We start from the raw sequence: 13,186 nt of genomic DNA on the forward strand, positions 1-13,186 counted from the left end.
AAAAAAAAAAAAAAAAAAAAAAAAAAAAAAACCCAAACCCAGCAGAAGAAGAGAAATAAAAAGGATCAAAGCAGAAATAAATAATATAGGATCCAAACAAAAAACAGTAGAACAGATCAATGAAACTAAGAGTTGTTTTTTTGAAAAAACAAACAAAATTGACAAATCTCTAGCCAGGCTTCTCAAAAAGAAAAAAGAGAGGACCCAAATAGATAAAATCACGAATTAAAATGGATTTATTATAACCAATCCCTCAGAAATACAAGCAATTATCAGGGAATACTATGAAAAATTAAATGCCAACAAACTGGACAACCTGGAAGAAATGGACAAATTCCTAAACACCCACACGCTACCAAAATTCAAATGGGAAAAAATAGAAAATTTGAACAGACCCATAATTAGTGAAGAAAGTGAATCAGTTATCAAAAATCTCCCAACAAATAAGAGTCCGGGGCCAGATGGTTTCCCTGGGGAATTCTACCAGACATTTAAAGCATAGTTAATACCTATCCTTCTCAAGCCCTTCCAAAAAATAGGAATGGAAGGAAAACTTCTGGACTCATTCTACAAAGCCAGCATTACTTTGATTCCTAAACCAGAGACCCAACAAAAAAGGAGAACTACAGGCCAATATCCCTAATGAACACGGATACAAAAATTCTCAACAAGATACTAGCAAATCGAATTCAACAGCATAAAAAAAGAATTATTCGTCATGATCAAGTGGGATTCATTCCTGGGCTGCAGGGCTGGTTCAATATTTGGAAATCAATCAATGTGATACATTATGTTAATAAAATAAAGATAAGAACCATATGATCCTGTCAATAGAAGCAGAAAAAGCATGTGACAAAATACAGCATTCTTTCTTAATAAAACCCTCAAGAAAGTCAGGATAGAAGGAACATATTTAAACATCATAAAAGCCATTTATGAAAAGCCCACAGCTAATATTATCCTCAATGGGGAAAAACTGAAAGCTTTCCCCCCAAGATCAAGAACATGACAGGGATGTCCACTCACCACTGTTTTTTAACATAGTGTTGGAAGCCCTAGCATCAGCAGACAATAAAATGAAATAAAAGGCATTAAAATTGGCAAAGATGAAGTCAAACTTTCACTTTTTGCAAATGACATGATACTCTACATGGATACCTGACAGACACCACCAAAAGAGTGCTAGAACTGATACATGAATTCAACAAAGTTGTAGGGTATAAAATCAATGTACAGAAATCGTTTGCGTTTCTATACACCAATAATGAAGCAAGAGAAAGAGAAATAAAGAAACTGATCCCATTTACAGTTGCATCAAGAACCATAAAATACCTAGGAATAAACCTAATCAAAGATGTAAAAGATCTGTATGCTGAAAACTAGAGAAAGCTTATGAAAGAAATTGGAGAAGACACAAAGAAATGGAAAAACATTCCATGCTCGTGGATTGGAAGAATAAATATTGTTAAAATGTCAGTACTATCCAAAGCAGTCTGCACATTGAATGCAATCCCAATCAAATTGCACTGGCGTTCTTCTCAAATCTAGAACAAACAATCCTAAAATTTATATGGAACCACAAAAGACCCCAAATAGCCAAAGTAATATTGAAAAAGAAAACCAAAGCGGAAGGCATCACAATCCCAGAATTTAGCCTCTACTAAAGCTGTAATCATCAAGACAGTATGGTATTGGCACAAAAGCAGACACATAGATCAATGGGATAGGATAGAGAACCCAGAATTGGACCCACAAATGTATGGCCAACTAATCTTTAACAAAGCAGGAAAGAGTATCCAATGGAAAAAAGACAGCCTCTTTAACAGATGCTGCTGCGAGAACTGGACAACAACATGCAGAAGAATGAAACTAGATCATTTTCTCACACCATACACAAAAATAAACTCAAAATAGATGAAAGACCTGAATGTGAGACAGGAAACCATCAAAACACTAGAGGAAAAAGCAGGAAACAACATCCTAGACCTCAACCGCAGCAATTTCTTACTTGACACATCCCCAAAAGCAAGGGAATAAAGAGCAAAAATGAACTACTGGGACCTCATCAAGATAAAAAGCTTCTGCACAGCAAAGGAAACAACAAAACTAAAAGTCAACTGACAGAATGGAAAAAGATATTTGCAAATGACATATCAAATAAAGGGCTAGTATCCAAAATCTATAAAGAACTCACCAAACTCCACACCTGACAAATATATAATCCAGTGAAGAAATGGGCAGGAGACATGAATAGACATTTTTCCAGGAAGACCATGAAACGATGCTCAACATCAGTCATCATCAGGGAAATACAAATCAAAGCTACACTGAGATACCACCTCACACCAGTCAGAGTGGCAAAAATGAACAAATCAGGAGACTATAGATGCTGGCGAGGATGTGGAGAAACGGGAACCAACCCTCTTGCACTGTTGGTGGGAATGCAAACTGGTATAGCTGCTCTGGAAAATAGTGTGGCGGTTCCTCAAAAAATTAACAGTAGAACTCCCCTATGACCCAGCAATAGCACTGCTAGGAATTTACCCAGGGGATACAGGAGTGCTGGTGCATAGGGGCACATGTACCCCAATATTTATAGCAGCGCTTTCAACAATAGCCAAATTATGGAAAGAGCCTAAACACCCATCAACTAAGGAATGGATAAAGAAGATGTGGTTCGGGGCACCTGGGTGGCTTAGTCGGTTGAGCGTCCGACTTTCGCTTAGGTCATGATCTCGCAGTTCGTGGGTTCAAGCCCCGCATCGGGCTCTGTGCTGACTGCCAGCTCAGAGCCTGGAGCCTGTTTCGGAGTCTGTGTCTCCCTCTCTCTCTCTCTGACCCTCCCCTGCTTATGCTGTCTCTCTCTCTCTCTCCTAGAAATAAATAAAAATATTTAAAAAAAAAAAGAAAGAAGAAGATGTGGTTCATATATACAATGGAATATGTACTTGGCAACAAGAAAGAATGAAATTTGGCTGTTTGCAGCAATGTGGATGGAATTGGAGGGTATTATGCTAAGTGAAATATTAAAGTAGATGTTTGAGTACTTTATGACTTTCTATGTACAAATGCACACAGCTTTAGTACTTTTGTTCTAGTCATTATGCCTTTTATTTTTTATTAACAGCCTTTCATTTTAGAGCAGTTTTAGGTTTATGGAAAATTTGAGCAGAAAATAGAGTTCCCATGGGCTCCCTGCTCCTCATCCTGCTGCATACAGTTTAACTTATTATTAACATCTTGCATTAGCGTGGTGCATTTATTACAATAGACAAACCAGTACTGCTGCATTATTATTAGCTGAAGCCCATAGTTTACATCAGAGCTCACTTTGTGTTGTGTAGTTCTATGGTTTTTGACAAATAGACAATTTCATGTATCTGCATTTATTGTATCATACAGAATAAAATGCTACTGTTCGTCCCTCATTCCCTCCACCAGACAGCTGCCAACCATTTACTGTCTCCATAGTATGCCTTTTTCAGAATGTCTTATAGTTGGGATCATGCAATATGTTGCCTTTTCAGATTTAAGTTTAAGATTCCTCCATGTCATTCTGTGGCTTGACAGCTTGTTTCTTTTTATCACTAAATATTCCATCGTGGTATGGATGTACTGCAGTAAGTTTATCACTTTACCCATTGGAAAGTCTTCTTGGTTGCTTTCAACTTTTGACAATTATGAATACAACTGCTGTAAACATTGATATGCAGATTTTTGTGTAGACATAAGTGTTCAACTTACTTGAGTAAATACAAAGAAGCTGAATTGCTAGATCATATGGGGAGCTTATGTTTAATTCTGTATTAAACCACCAAACTCTCCTCCAGAGTGGCTATGCCATTTTGCATTCCCACTAACACTGAATGAGCATTCCTGTTGCTCCACATCTTAGCCAGCATTTGGTGTTCTCAGTGTTTTGGATTTTTCACTTCCTAATAGATGTGTACGGTTATTTCATTATTGTTTTAATTTTCAATTCTTTAATAATCCATTGTGTTGAATATATTTTCATATGCTAATTTGCCATGTGTACCTCTTCTGGTGAAGTGTCTGCTCGATCTTTTCTTCATTTTTAATGAAGATTGTTAAGTTTTCAGGGTTATTTGTATATTTTAGATAACAAATCTTTATCAGCTGTGTCTTTTGCAAACATTTTCTTTGAGGTTGTGGTTTCTTTTCTCATTCTTTTAACCGCTGTCTTTTGCAGAACAGAGCTTTTATTTTAATGAGGTTCAACTTATCGATTCATTCTTTCATGGCTGTCAGAGTATTACATTCCTGTGATCCATTTTGAGTTAATTTTGTAAAGAGCATAAAGTCTGTGTCTAGATTCACTTTTTTTGCATGTGGATGTCATTTTTTCAACATTTATTGAAAGAAAACTTCCCATTGGATTGCCTTTGCTCCATTTTCAAAGTTCAGTTGACTATATTTGTGTGAGTCTATTTCTGGGCTCTCTCTTCTGTTCCATTGATCTAGCTCTTCTTTCAACAATACTGTACTATCTTGATTACTGTAGCTGTAATGTAAATCTTGCAATTGCACAGTGCCATCTCATTTTGGGTTTGCCATGTGGGACAGAGAGAAGCAGAAGACAAGGCAGGATGGAGACCCTGAATAGTGGGATCAGAACTAAGGTCGGAGATGTATCAGGTGAGGGGCTTGAGAGCATGGGGTGGGCATCCTGGGAGCAAGAATGAAATGCCATCTGGGAATCCTTTTTCAGAGCTGGAAGCGACCAGTAGGAGATGGGCCCTTACTTGCTGAACCGTCTTCTTAGGGACCCAGTATGCTGGGGCAGTCTGAAGGTCAGTATATTTCTTTGTTGATCAGGCCTCGGGCAATATCTCTTAGGGCACAGTTCACTTGGGGAAAGAGCAAGAATGGGGATACAGAGTCCCCCAGAGTGTGCTTAGGACCACTCCTGCCCCAAGGCTACAAGCATCTCCCCCTCCCCCCACACTCCATCCCCACTTCCAGTGTTTCAGTGTATTCTCAGGGAGAGTTCCTTCTCCAGCTCAATTCACAGTGATGGTGGGGAATAGAAGGGAAGGTCTGTGATGTTCTGTAAGGGTCTGAGAGGCCTGCCCCTGAAAACCCCACCTACAGCCTCACCTCTGCTGAGGAGCTGTGGGTGTCTCCACAGATCCAGGCCAACTCTAGCCACAGACCCAGATGCTAAAGGGGATCCCTTCTGTGGACTCCAATCCTGTCTCATTCATTTCTTCTGCCTCAGGCTCTCTGTTGCTCAACACCCACAGGTCCAGCCCACCTCCAGTTCTCAAGACCCCAGGCCATTAGAGCCAAGGTGGTAGTTTAAGACCTTGGATGGAGCTTGGCCTTTTTTGGGCTGGTCCCTGAGTCTCCACTGCTCACACATGAATGGTGCCATATTCCTGGAGTCATGTCTCTGGGGACAAGAGGCCCTACATATTTCCCCCCCAACAACCTCTCCCCATCCCAGCCCCAGCTACCTGTGTTTTCCTGCTTCCAAGAATTTTCCACCAAAGGGGCTCTCCCTCTGAATCCCCATTTTACTTTGTATTCTTGGCTCATCACAGAGTGGAAAGCCTTAATTACCTTGAGCCTGGTGAGCAGTTTGGAATTCTGCATCACCATCCCCAGGTAGGACCACACAGGCCTAGTGGGCTATATTACCTGGGCTGGGAAGGGCTTAACTCAGCGGTTTCCAAATTGCGGCCGCACACTGAATTTCAATGCCCAGGTCTCTCCGCAAACCAGTTAAAGCAGGATCTCTGGGTGGGCCCAGACACTGGTATGTTTTGTGTCCCAGGGGATTCCAATGTCCAGTGTAGGTTGAGAATCCGAGACATAAAGCCTTGCCAGCCTGGGTTTTAACCACCTCTCACTGCAGGGGTGGTGCCTAAAGGGATAATCATGCAGAATTCTGCCATATTCAGCATGCAGGCCTGGCGAGTCTCCTCCCTCTTGCTCTGGCGAGACAGGCAGGTAAGAGCTGTGCCCAAAGCTCCTGAAGCAGTTCCTTTGGAAGAGCATGCTACCTGGCTGCGTCACTGCCACCAACAGCTACTGGAGGCAGTGGGTGTCAGACTGATCCCTGAATCTCCACCTCTGCCATGACTGTTCTGGGACACCCTCTCCTGAGCCCAAACACACACACACACACACACACACACACACACACCCTTGAGGGGAGGGGAAGCAAGGCCCCTGAGGACCTCTGATTTCTGTATACCTCCTCAGCTGGACCTCCCACCTCTCGGGTAAGGCCACCCATTGCAGACCCCTGGGGAGGGTTACGAGCCTCAGGCTTATGGGAGGCAAGTTCAGAGACAAATATCTGAGAGGCCTTGAGCATCCAAGCAGAGGCTGTGAGAGCCGAATACACAGAGGGCTGAGCCTGGGTGCTGAGAGTTAGCAAGAAATTCAGCCGGCAGAGCCCATCAGCTCCCCCTTGAGGCAGGCCCAGCAGGGGGCGTGGCCATCTGTGGGAGGGTTGGAACAAATACAGCGGATCTTGGGGGGATGCCAGAACAGCTACTTTGAGGATGTGGTAACATTTAGAGGTCATTTCCCTAAACCAATGACTTCCAGTGGCATAGGGGAAGTCCTTCCCCCTGTCCACCCCCGGACTCCCTTTGCTTGTTTCCTCAGCCCCACCTTCCTGGGCTCTCTCTCCCCTCCCCCACAGTGCCTGGTTCTCCCAGGAAGTGGCCAGCAGAGGGAAGGGAAACCTTGTCTGTCAGCCCCTGGTGGTGGAAGCAACAGGCACAGCTGCTGCTCCTGGGCTCCTGGCCTGGTCTTCCCCAGAGGCTGGCTCTGGCTGACTACCCCCCACTGAGACACAGCGCCTGTCCTGCTGTTGCTCAGCTGGGTGCCCTGTCTTCCTGGCTCCCTGTCAAACACTGCACTGGCCTTGAGGACCCTGCCTAGCACAGGACTGCGGAATCCTGGCCTTCCCAGCTGGCTCTGGCTGCAGCCTGACTCTCTGGTGTCCTTCCTTGAATGGAGATGCCTGGGGAGGGGCTACAGAAAAATAAAGCCCAATGCCTAACCCTACTCGTGGAGAGAGCTGGGGTCAGGCTGGCTGAGGCATCAGAGTCTGTTCTAGGGTGGGCTGATCCCTCTTTTATGGGTCTAATTTCCAAAGAGCAAGACTGTGCTCAGTAAGTGTCTTTATTGGAAGAGAGATCCAGTCTCCTTGGCTCTTCTAGCGCCCGAGGTCAAGAGGATTTCGATGTCAAGTTCCAGCTGGCTGGCTTTGACCTCGTAGCAGCCCCGGATCAGGCCCCGGGTTTGGCTGGTATGCCAGCGCCAGTGAGACTGGATGATGCAGGCCGCTTGGCGTGCCTGAAGAAACCGTCTGCGAGCCTGCCACATCCGAACCTGTGCCTGCACCTTCACCACCGCCCACTCCTGGCAGGTGTAGAGTCTTAGTGCCAGGCGCCGTCTCTGCTCCAGCATCTTGGCCTGCATCGACCTCCACCAGCACTGGATGACCCAGGCCCTGAGTGCTGTGTGCAGTAACGTCCGGCGCACCATGTTGCCACGCCACCATGACTGAATCTTTATGGCTGCGTTCTGTAACTGATCAGGGGAGGGAAGAACAGGGAGATGCTCAGTGGGGTATCCCCCCATTTCTGTCCCTATCTGTGGTGCTGGGAAGAAAGGGGGCCTGGCACAGGTGGCCCTGCCGTCCCATTTCTAGGCCCATTCATCTTATTTCCAGTCTCCCACTCATCAGTGCTCATTATCCGCCAGGCAGACCCCTTCTGAGTGGGCCGTACTCACATTTTGTGTGTCCATGGCCCTGGTCTTCAGAGTCTGCTCATCTATCAGTTAGGCCACCCTAGTCTTTAGCCCCGCCCTCAACTGTTAGTCACCCCCTTCATTAGACTCCGCCCACCTGCACAGAGGGCTCCCCCCTCATTAGGTCCTATCCATCCACATTTTTGCCACATCTCTCTCCTCTCCTCTTGCTCAAGTCTCCTTATGGAGTGACCAGTCCCCTCATTTGTTGATTCCCATCATTTTGGGTGCCTGTGGTTATCTCTTGCTTGCAGTATATTTCTCAAACCCAACTGGCCTCTTAAGTCTTGCCCTTTCTACACTTTCCAGTCACTTGTTTCTGTTCCTGCTGGCGGCAGCACTAGACTCACACAACTTTCCTTCAAGTAAGGGGTTTTACTTTAGGAATACTCCTAGCCAGGTTGGGTTTCCAGAAGCTTAAGTGTCAGAGTCCATGGGAGGGCCTCCAAACAGTGCGTTCACAGGCTAGTATGATTTCACGTAAAATTTGTGAAAACAAGACCCTTTAGTACAATGGAGAGGGCCTCGTCTCCCCCTGTCTGTCTCCCTCTGTCACTCTTCTACTGAGTGGTGTGGTGGCTGCAGCCTCTTTTGGGACATGACTAAGGAGAAACAGAGCTGAGATATGCATACTTAGTTTGGGTTAAATGAGACAGATTTATGTGGTTCACAGTCGCCGCGGGGAATAGATACATCCTTGCCAGCCATTCTGCTAGACATGGCTTCCAGGAAGGCTCTTACCAGTTACTGTGTGGTGGTATGAAAATGCAGCGACACGCATTGCTACGGTGATATGAACATGTCCTACAGCGCCAGGCACCAGAAGTAGGTGGGCGGGGGAGAAAAAGGAAGGTTTAAAAAGTTTGGAGATAAAAGCTGCTCTGTAGAAAGTTCTTCCTGTTATTAGACATGTAAAACCATAACTAGAAGATTCTGTTCTCACTGATGCCTGATTAAAACTGAGGTTCTGTCTTGATGGGAATATACCTGCTAATGCAGTGAGGCCATTATAAACATGCCATACTTTTCTCTTATTTTGGTGTGAATTTTGTGAAAGGGAGTTGATCAGAATTCCTGTGATTTCAGTGCAGCAACTAGCAGAGCTGCTATGAACAGTGTGTAAGTCAGCATGAGAAATCACACTTTATGCATCCTGAGTATTTATAATAAACAAGTTTCTACCAAAAGTGATATTGCAAAATCATCATATGCAGAAGTAATCAAAGGTTATGCTGCAGAAAGATGAGCTAATAGATATGTGATGCTGTGCTTTGGTATTTGCCAACTTTTGAGCATTTACAATTTGTTGTGATTTCTTTATTTGTCCTTCATTATTCACATGTCAATTTCAAGCCTATAATCTTGTATTCCTTTTCTTAAAGTAGGCCTTCCAAATTATATAGGCCTCAGGTCCCACAAAAACTGGATCTGCCCTGCCGTGTGTAAGAATGCAATTGTGCAGCCAGGTCTCCTGGGAGCTCACAGAAAGCTGCGATTCCAGATTCAGGGTTGGGACCGGAAGTGCAGACGCAGGTGATGCAGAGATGCCGGGAACCCTTTGGGATCTGGAAGGCCATTGTGGCTCTAGCTTCAGCATGCGCTTTAGCATTCATTTTTCTGCATGAGGGTTTGCTAGGTGCCTACTGCTTGTTGGGCTGTGCACTGTCTCTGGCTCCTGTTTATGTCTATTTGAGTCCTCCTGTGATCGCTCATCCTCATGGCCATGGTTCTGGCCATTGGAGTGTCTCGGAGGTTCTGTCTCTCTTGTCAGCCACACAAGCATTTTCCATCATGTGAAAAGTCCTCTGTAGCAGACTTTGTTGCTTCCTTTAATGATTGTCAGTCTGGGTGAGCAGAGAGCTGGTATCAGTCTCTCAAAGGTCTCCATCACTGCACTCAGCTGTTGGTGCTGGCATCAGGCATCCATCCATTTTGTGGATTCTGCAGAAGCGATCCACAGGCTGTGGGCATGGCCAGTGCGCTGAGGTTCAGTCCATCCGGGCCAGGTGGCCATGGTCAAGGTGCCAGATCCTGCTATTCCTTGTTAGTCTCTCCCCTTCCCCATCCTGCCTGGGTGGGTTGTTGCCAGAATACCCTGGATTTGTCTCCTTCTTCAAAGTCCCTGGGAAACCCTGCTGGCCCCATTTATGTTCACACTTTTGCAGGTATTTGCAAAATGGCAGCAGATGGGGCCAAGAGGTAAGATCACAGACCACGAGCTTTGGTCTTTATTTCATCAGTCCCCTCTGGCCCCCAGCTTCCAGCTCTCTTCTCCTTGCTCAATTTCTTGTTCTTATTATAAAAATGGTACCTCTGTTTCTAACATTTAAAATAATGCAGAAACATATAAGGTGGAAAGTGAATCTTTGCCTCCAAAGCTCTTCCTCCAGAATTTATACCATGCACAGACTAACTTACATTTTCTATTAAAAATAATTTCTTTTTAATTCATACATTTCAAGATAAAATATCCCTTGGCAATCCTTCTTGACATAATTACTACTCCCAGCTTGGAGGTGTCCTGGATAATTAGTTATGCATTTATAGACACAGTACATCCATGTACCTAAGGAAATATAAAACTTTTTGTGTGTTTTATGTATCTTTTTAAGTTAATGGAGGTAAAAATCATACAACATAAAATCAACCACTTTAAATATTTTATTATTTTTTTAGAGAGAGAGCATTAGCAGTAGATAGATAGAGAGAATCTTAAGCAGGCTCCATGCTCGGCATGAGCATGGGCTTGATCTCACAACCCTGAGGTCATGACTTGAGCCAAAACCAAGAGTTGTATGCTTAACTGACTGAGCCACCCAGGCACCCATTAACCATTTTAAAGCATATAACTGAGTGGCTTTTAGTACATGTACCATATCGTACAACCATCATCGCAATCTACCTCCAGTTTCTAGTTTGAACTTGATACGGTCTTTTTTTTTTAATGTTTATTTATTTATTTATTTTGAGAGAGAGTGAGAGTGAGCATGAGGTCATGACCTGAGGCGAAATCAGTAGCCAGACACTTAAACGACTGAGCCATCCAGGCATCCCTTGCCTTGTTTTAATTCTAATTTCACACCCCCCCCCCCCCCCCCGCACATCAATAAACCATGTATCCATTACACAGTGACTTCCCACTACCCTTCTGTCATCCCAGGCCCTGGCAGCTACTAATCTGCTTTTAGTCTCTATGGATTTGCCTATTCCAGATGTTTTCTATAAATGGAATGAGAGAATAAATGTCCTTTTAGGACTGGCTTCTTCACTTAGAGTGTTTTCAAGGTTCATCCGTGTTCTAACATGTATCAGTTACTTCATTCTTTTCTGTGGCTAACTACTATTTTGTTGCGTCGATATACCACATTTTGTGTATCCACTCATAAATTGGCATCTGCCAATTTGAGTGGTTTTTACTCTTTGGTGATTGTCAATAGTACTGCTCTAAGCATTTGTGTACAACTATTGGTTTGAACACCTGTTTTCAGTTCTTTTAGATATATACCTAGGAGTGGAATTTATGGGTCATGTGGGAATTCTGTGTTTAATTTTGAGGAACAACCAAACTGTTTTCCACAACAGCCAGAACATTTTACATTCCCACCAGCCTCCATATCCTTGTCAACACTGATTATATGCTTTTTTTAAATTAAATCATAGCATCTCATTGGGGTTATAATTTGCATTTCCCTAAGATAAATGATGTTGAATGTCTTTCATGTCCTTTGAGGGCATTTGTATTTTTTTTTTTTTGAGAAATGTCTATTAAAAAAAAAGAAATGTCTATTCACATCTGCTGACCATTTTTTAATTGGCTTCTTTGTCTTTTTGTTGTTGAGTTGTAAAACTTCTTTATAAGTTCTAGACCCCTAGGTCCTTATCAGATATTTTATTTGAAAATATTTTCTTCCAGGGGTGCCTGGGTGGCTTAGTCGGTTAAGCGACCGACTTTCGCTTAGGTCATGATCTCGCGGTTCGTGGGTTCGAGCCCCGCGTCGGGCTCTGTGCTGACTGCCAGCTCAGAGCCTGGAGCCTGGTTCATTCTGTGATTTCCTCTCTCTCTGACCCTCCCCTGCTCACGCTGTCTGTCTGTCTCTCTCTCTCCTAGAAATAAATAAAACATTTAAAAAAAAAAAAAAAGAAAATATTTTCTTCCATTTTTCAGGTTGTCTTTTCCCTCTTTTCCCTTTTTATATGATGACCTTTGGTGCACAAAAGTTCTTAATTTTGTTGACATCCAATTTACCTATTTTTCTTCTGTTGCTTGCACTTCGGTGCCATAGCTAAGAATCCACTGCCAAACCCAAGTTCATGAACTGTTACTCCTATGTTTTCTTCTCAGAGTTTTATAGATTTATCTCTTACCTTTAGGACTTCAATCGATTATGAGTTAATATTTGTATATGCTGTGAGACAAGAATGCAACTCCATGACTTTGCAAGGAGTAACTCAGTTGTCCAGGCACCATTTGCTGAAGAGAATATTCTTTCCCTTGAGTCTTGGTGTTCTCACTGAAAAATCGCTTGAACATAGGGCGCCTGGGTGGCTCAGTCAGTTAAACCTCTGACTTCAGCTCAGGTCATGATCTCGCAGTTCTTGAGTTCGAGCCCCACGTTGGGCTTTCTGCTGAGCCCACTTTGGATTATCTGTCCCCTTCTCTCCCTGCCCTTCTCCTGCTCTCACTCCCTCTTTCTCAAAAAATAAGTAAACTTTAAAAATTAAAAAAAAAATCACTTGAACATAGATCTATAGGTTTATTTCTGGTCTTTCAATTCTAATCCATTGATCTATTTATCTAGATAGTACCATATTACCTTGATCACTGTAACTTTGTAGTAAGCTTTGAAATTGAGAAGTTTGAGTCCTCCAACTTTATCTTTTTCAAGATCACTTTGGCTATTCTGACACCTTGGCATTTCCATCTGAACTTTAAGATTAGCTTTCCATTTCTGTAAAAAAGGACAGTGAGAATTAAAGGGTTTGCATTGAATCTGTAAGTTAATTTGGGGAATATTAAGTCTTCTGACCCATGAACACAGAATCTTTCCTTGTACGTAGGTTTCCTTTAATTTCTTTCAATGTTTTATAGATTTAAGTCTGCAAGTCCTGCACCTGCTTGGTTAAATTTATCTCTAAGTATTTTTTTCTTTTTAAACAATTTTTTAAGTTTATTTATTTTGAGACAGAGAGATGGTGAGTGGGGCAGGTGCAGAGAGAAAGGGTGGGGAGTGGGGGGACAGAGGATCTAAAGCCGGCTCTGTGCTGACAGCAGAGAGCCAGATGCAGGGCCCAAAGCCAAGAACCATGAGATCATGACCTGAGCTGAAGTCAGATGCTTAACAAACTGAACCACCCAGGCGCCCCTATTTTTATTCTTTTTGATGCTACTACA

At 43.4% G+C, this 13,186-nt stretch overlaps 2 protein-coding genes across 4 annotated transcripts in view; one reads left to right on the plus strand and one right to left on the minus strand.

The window, feature by feature from the left end:
- IQCF3 (IQ motif containing F3) overlaps positions 1–13,186 on the plus strand; it is a 69,686-nt gene that overhangs the window by 16,829 nt on the left and 39,671 nt on the right. The window lies entirely within an intron of this gene.
- IQCF6 (IQ motif containing F6) lies at positions 7,144–7,834 on the minus strand. Its single transcript, XM_039243710.1, has 2 exons — positions 7,777–7,834; positions 7,144–7,572 (listed from the first exon to the last, which is right to left on the minus strand). The coding sequence occupies exons 1-2, from the start codon at positions 7,789–7,791 to the stop codon at positions 7,162–7,164; spliced, it is 426 nt and encodes a 141-aa protein (XP_039099641.1). The 5' UTR covers positions 7,792–7,834; the 3' UTR covers positions 7,144–7,161.

Source organism: Hyaena hyaena, unplaced genomic scaffold, assembly GCF_003009895.1.
Source record: "Hyaena hyaena isolate Hyena2069 unplaced genomic scaffold, ASM300989v1 scaffold_231, whole genome shotgun sequence".
NCBI classification, from domain to species: domain Eukaryota; kingdom Metazoa; phylum Chordata; class Mammalia; order Carnivora; family Hyaenidae; genus Hyaena; species Hyaena hyaena.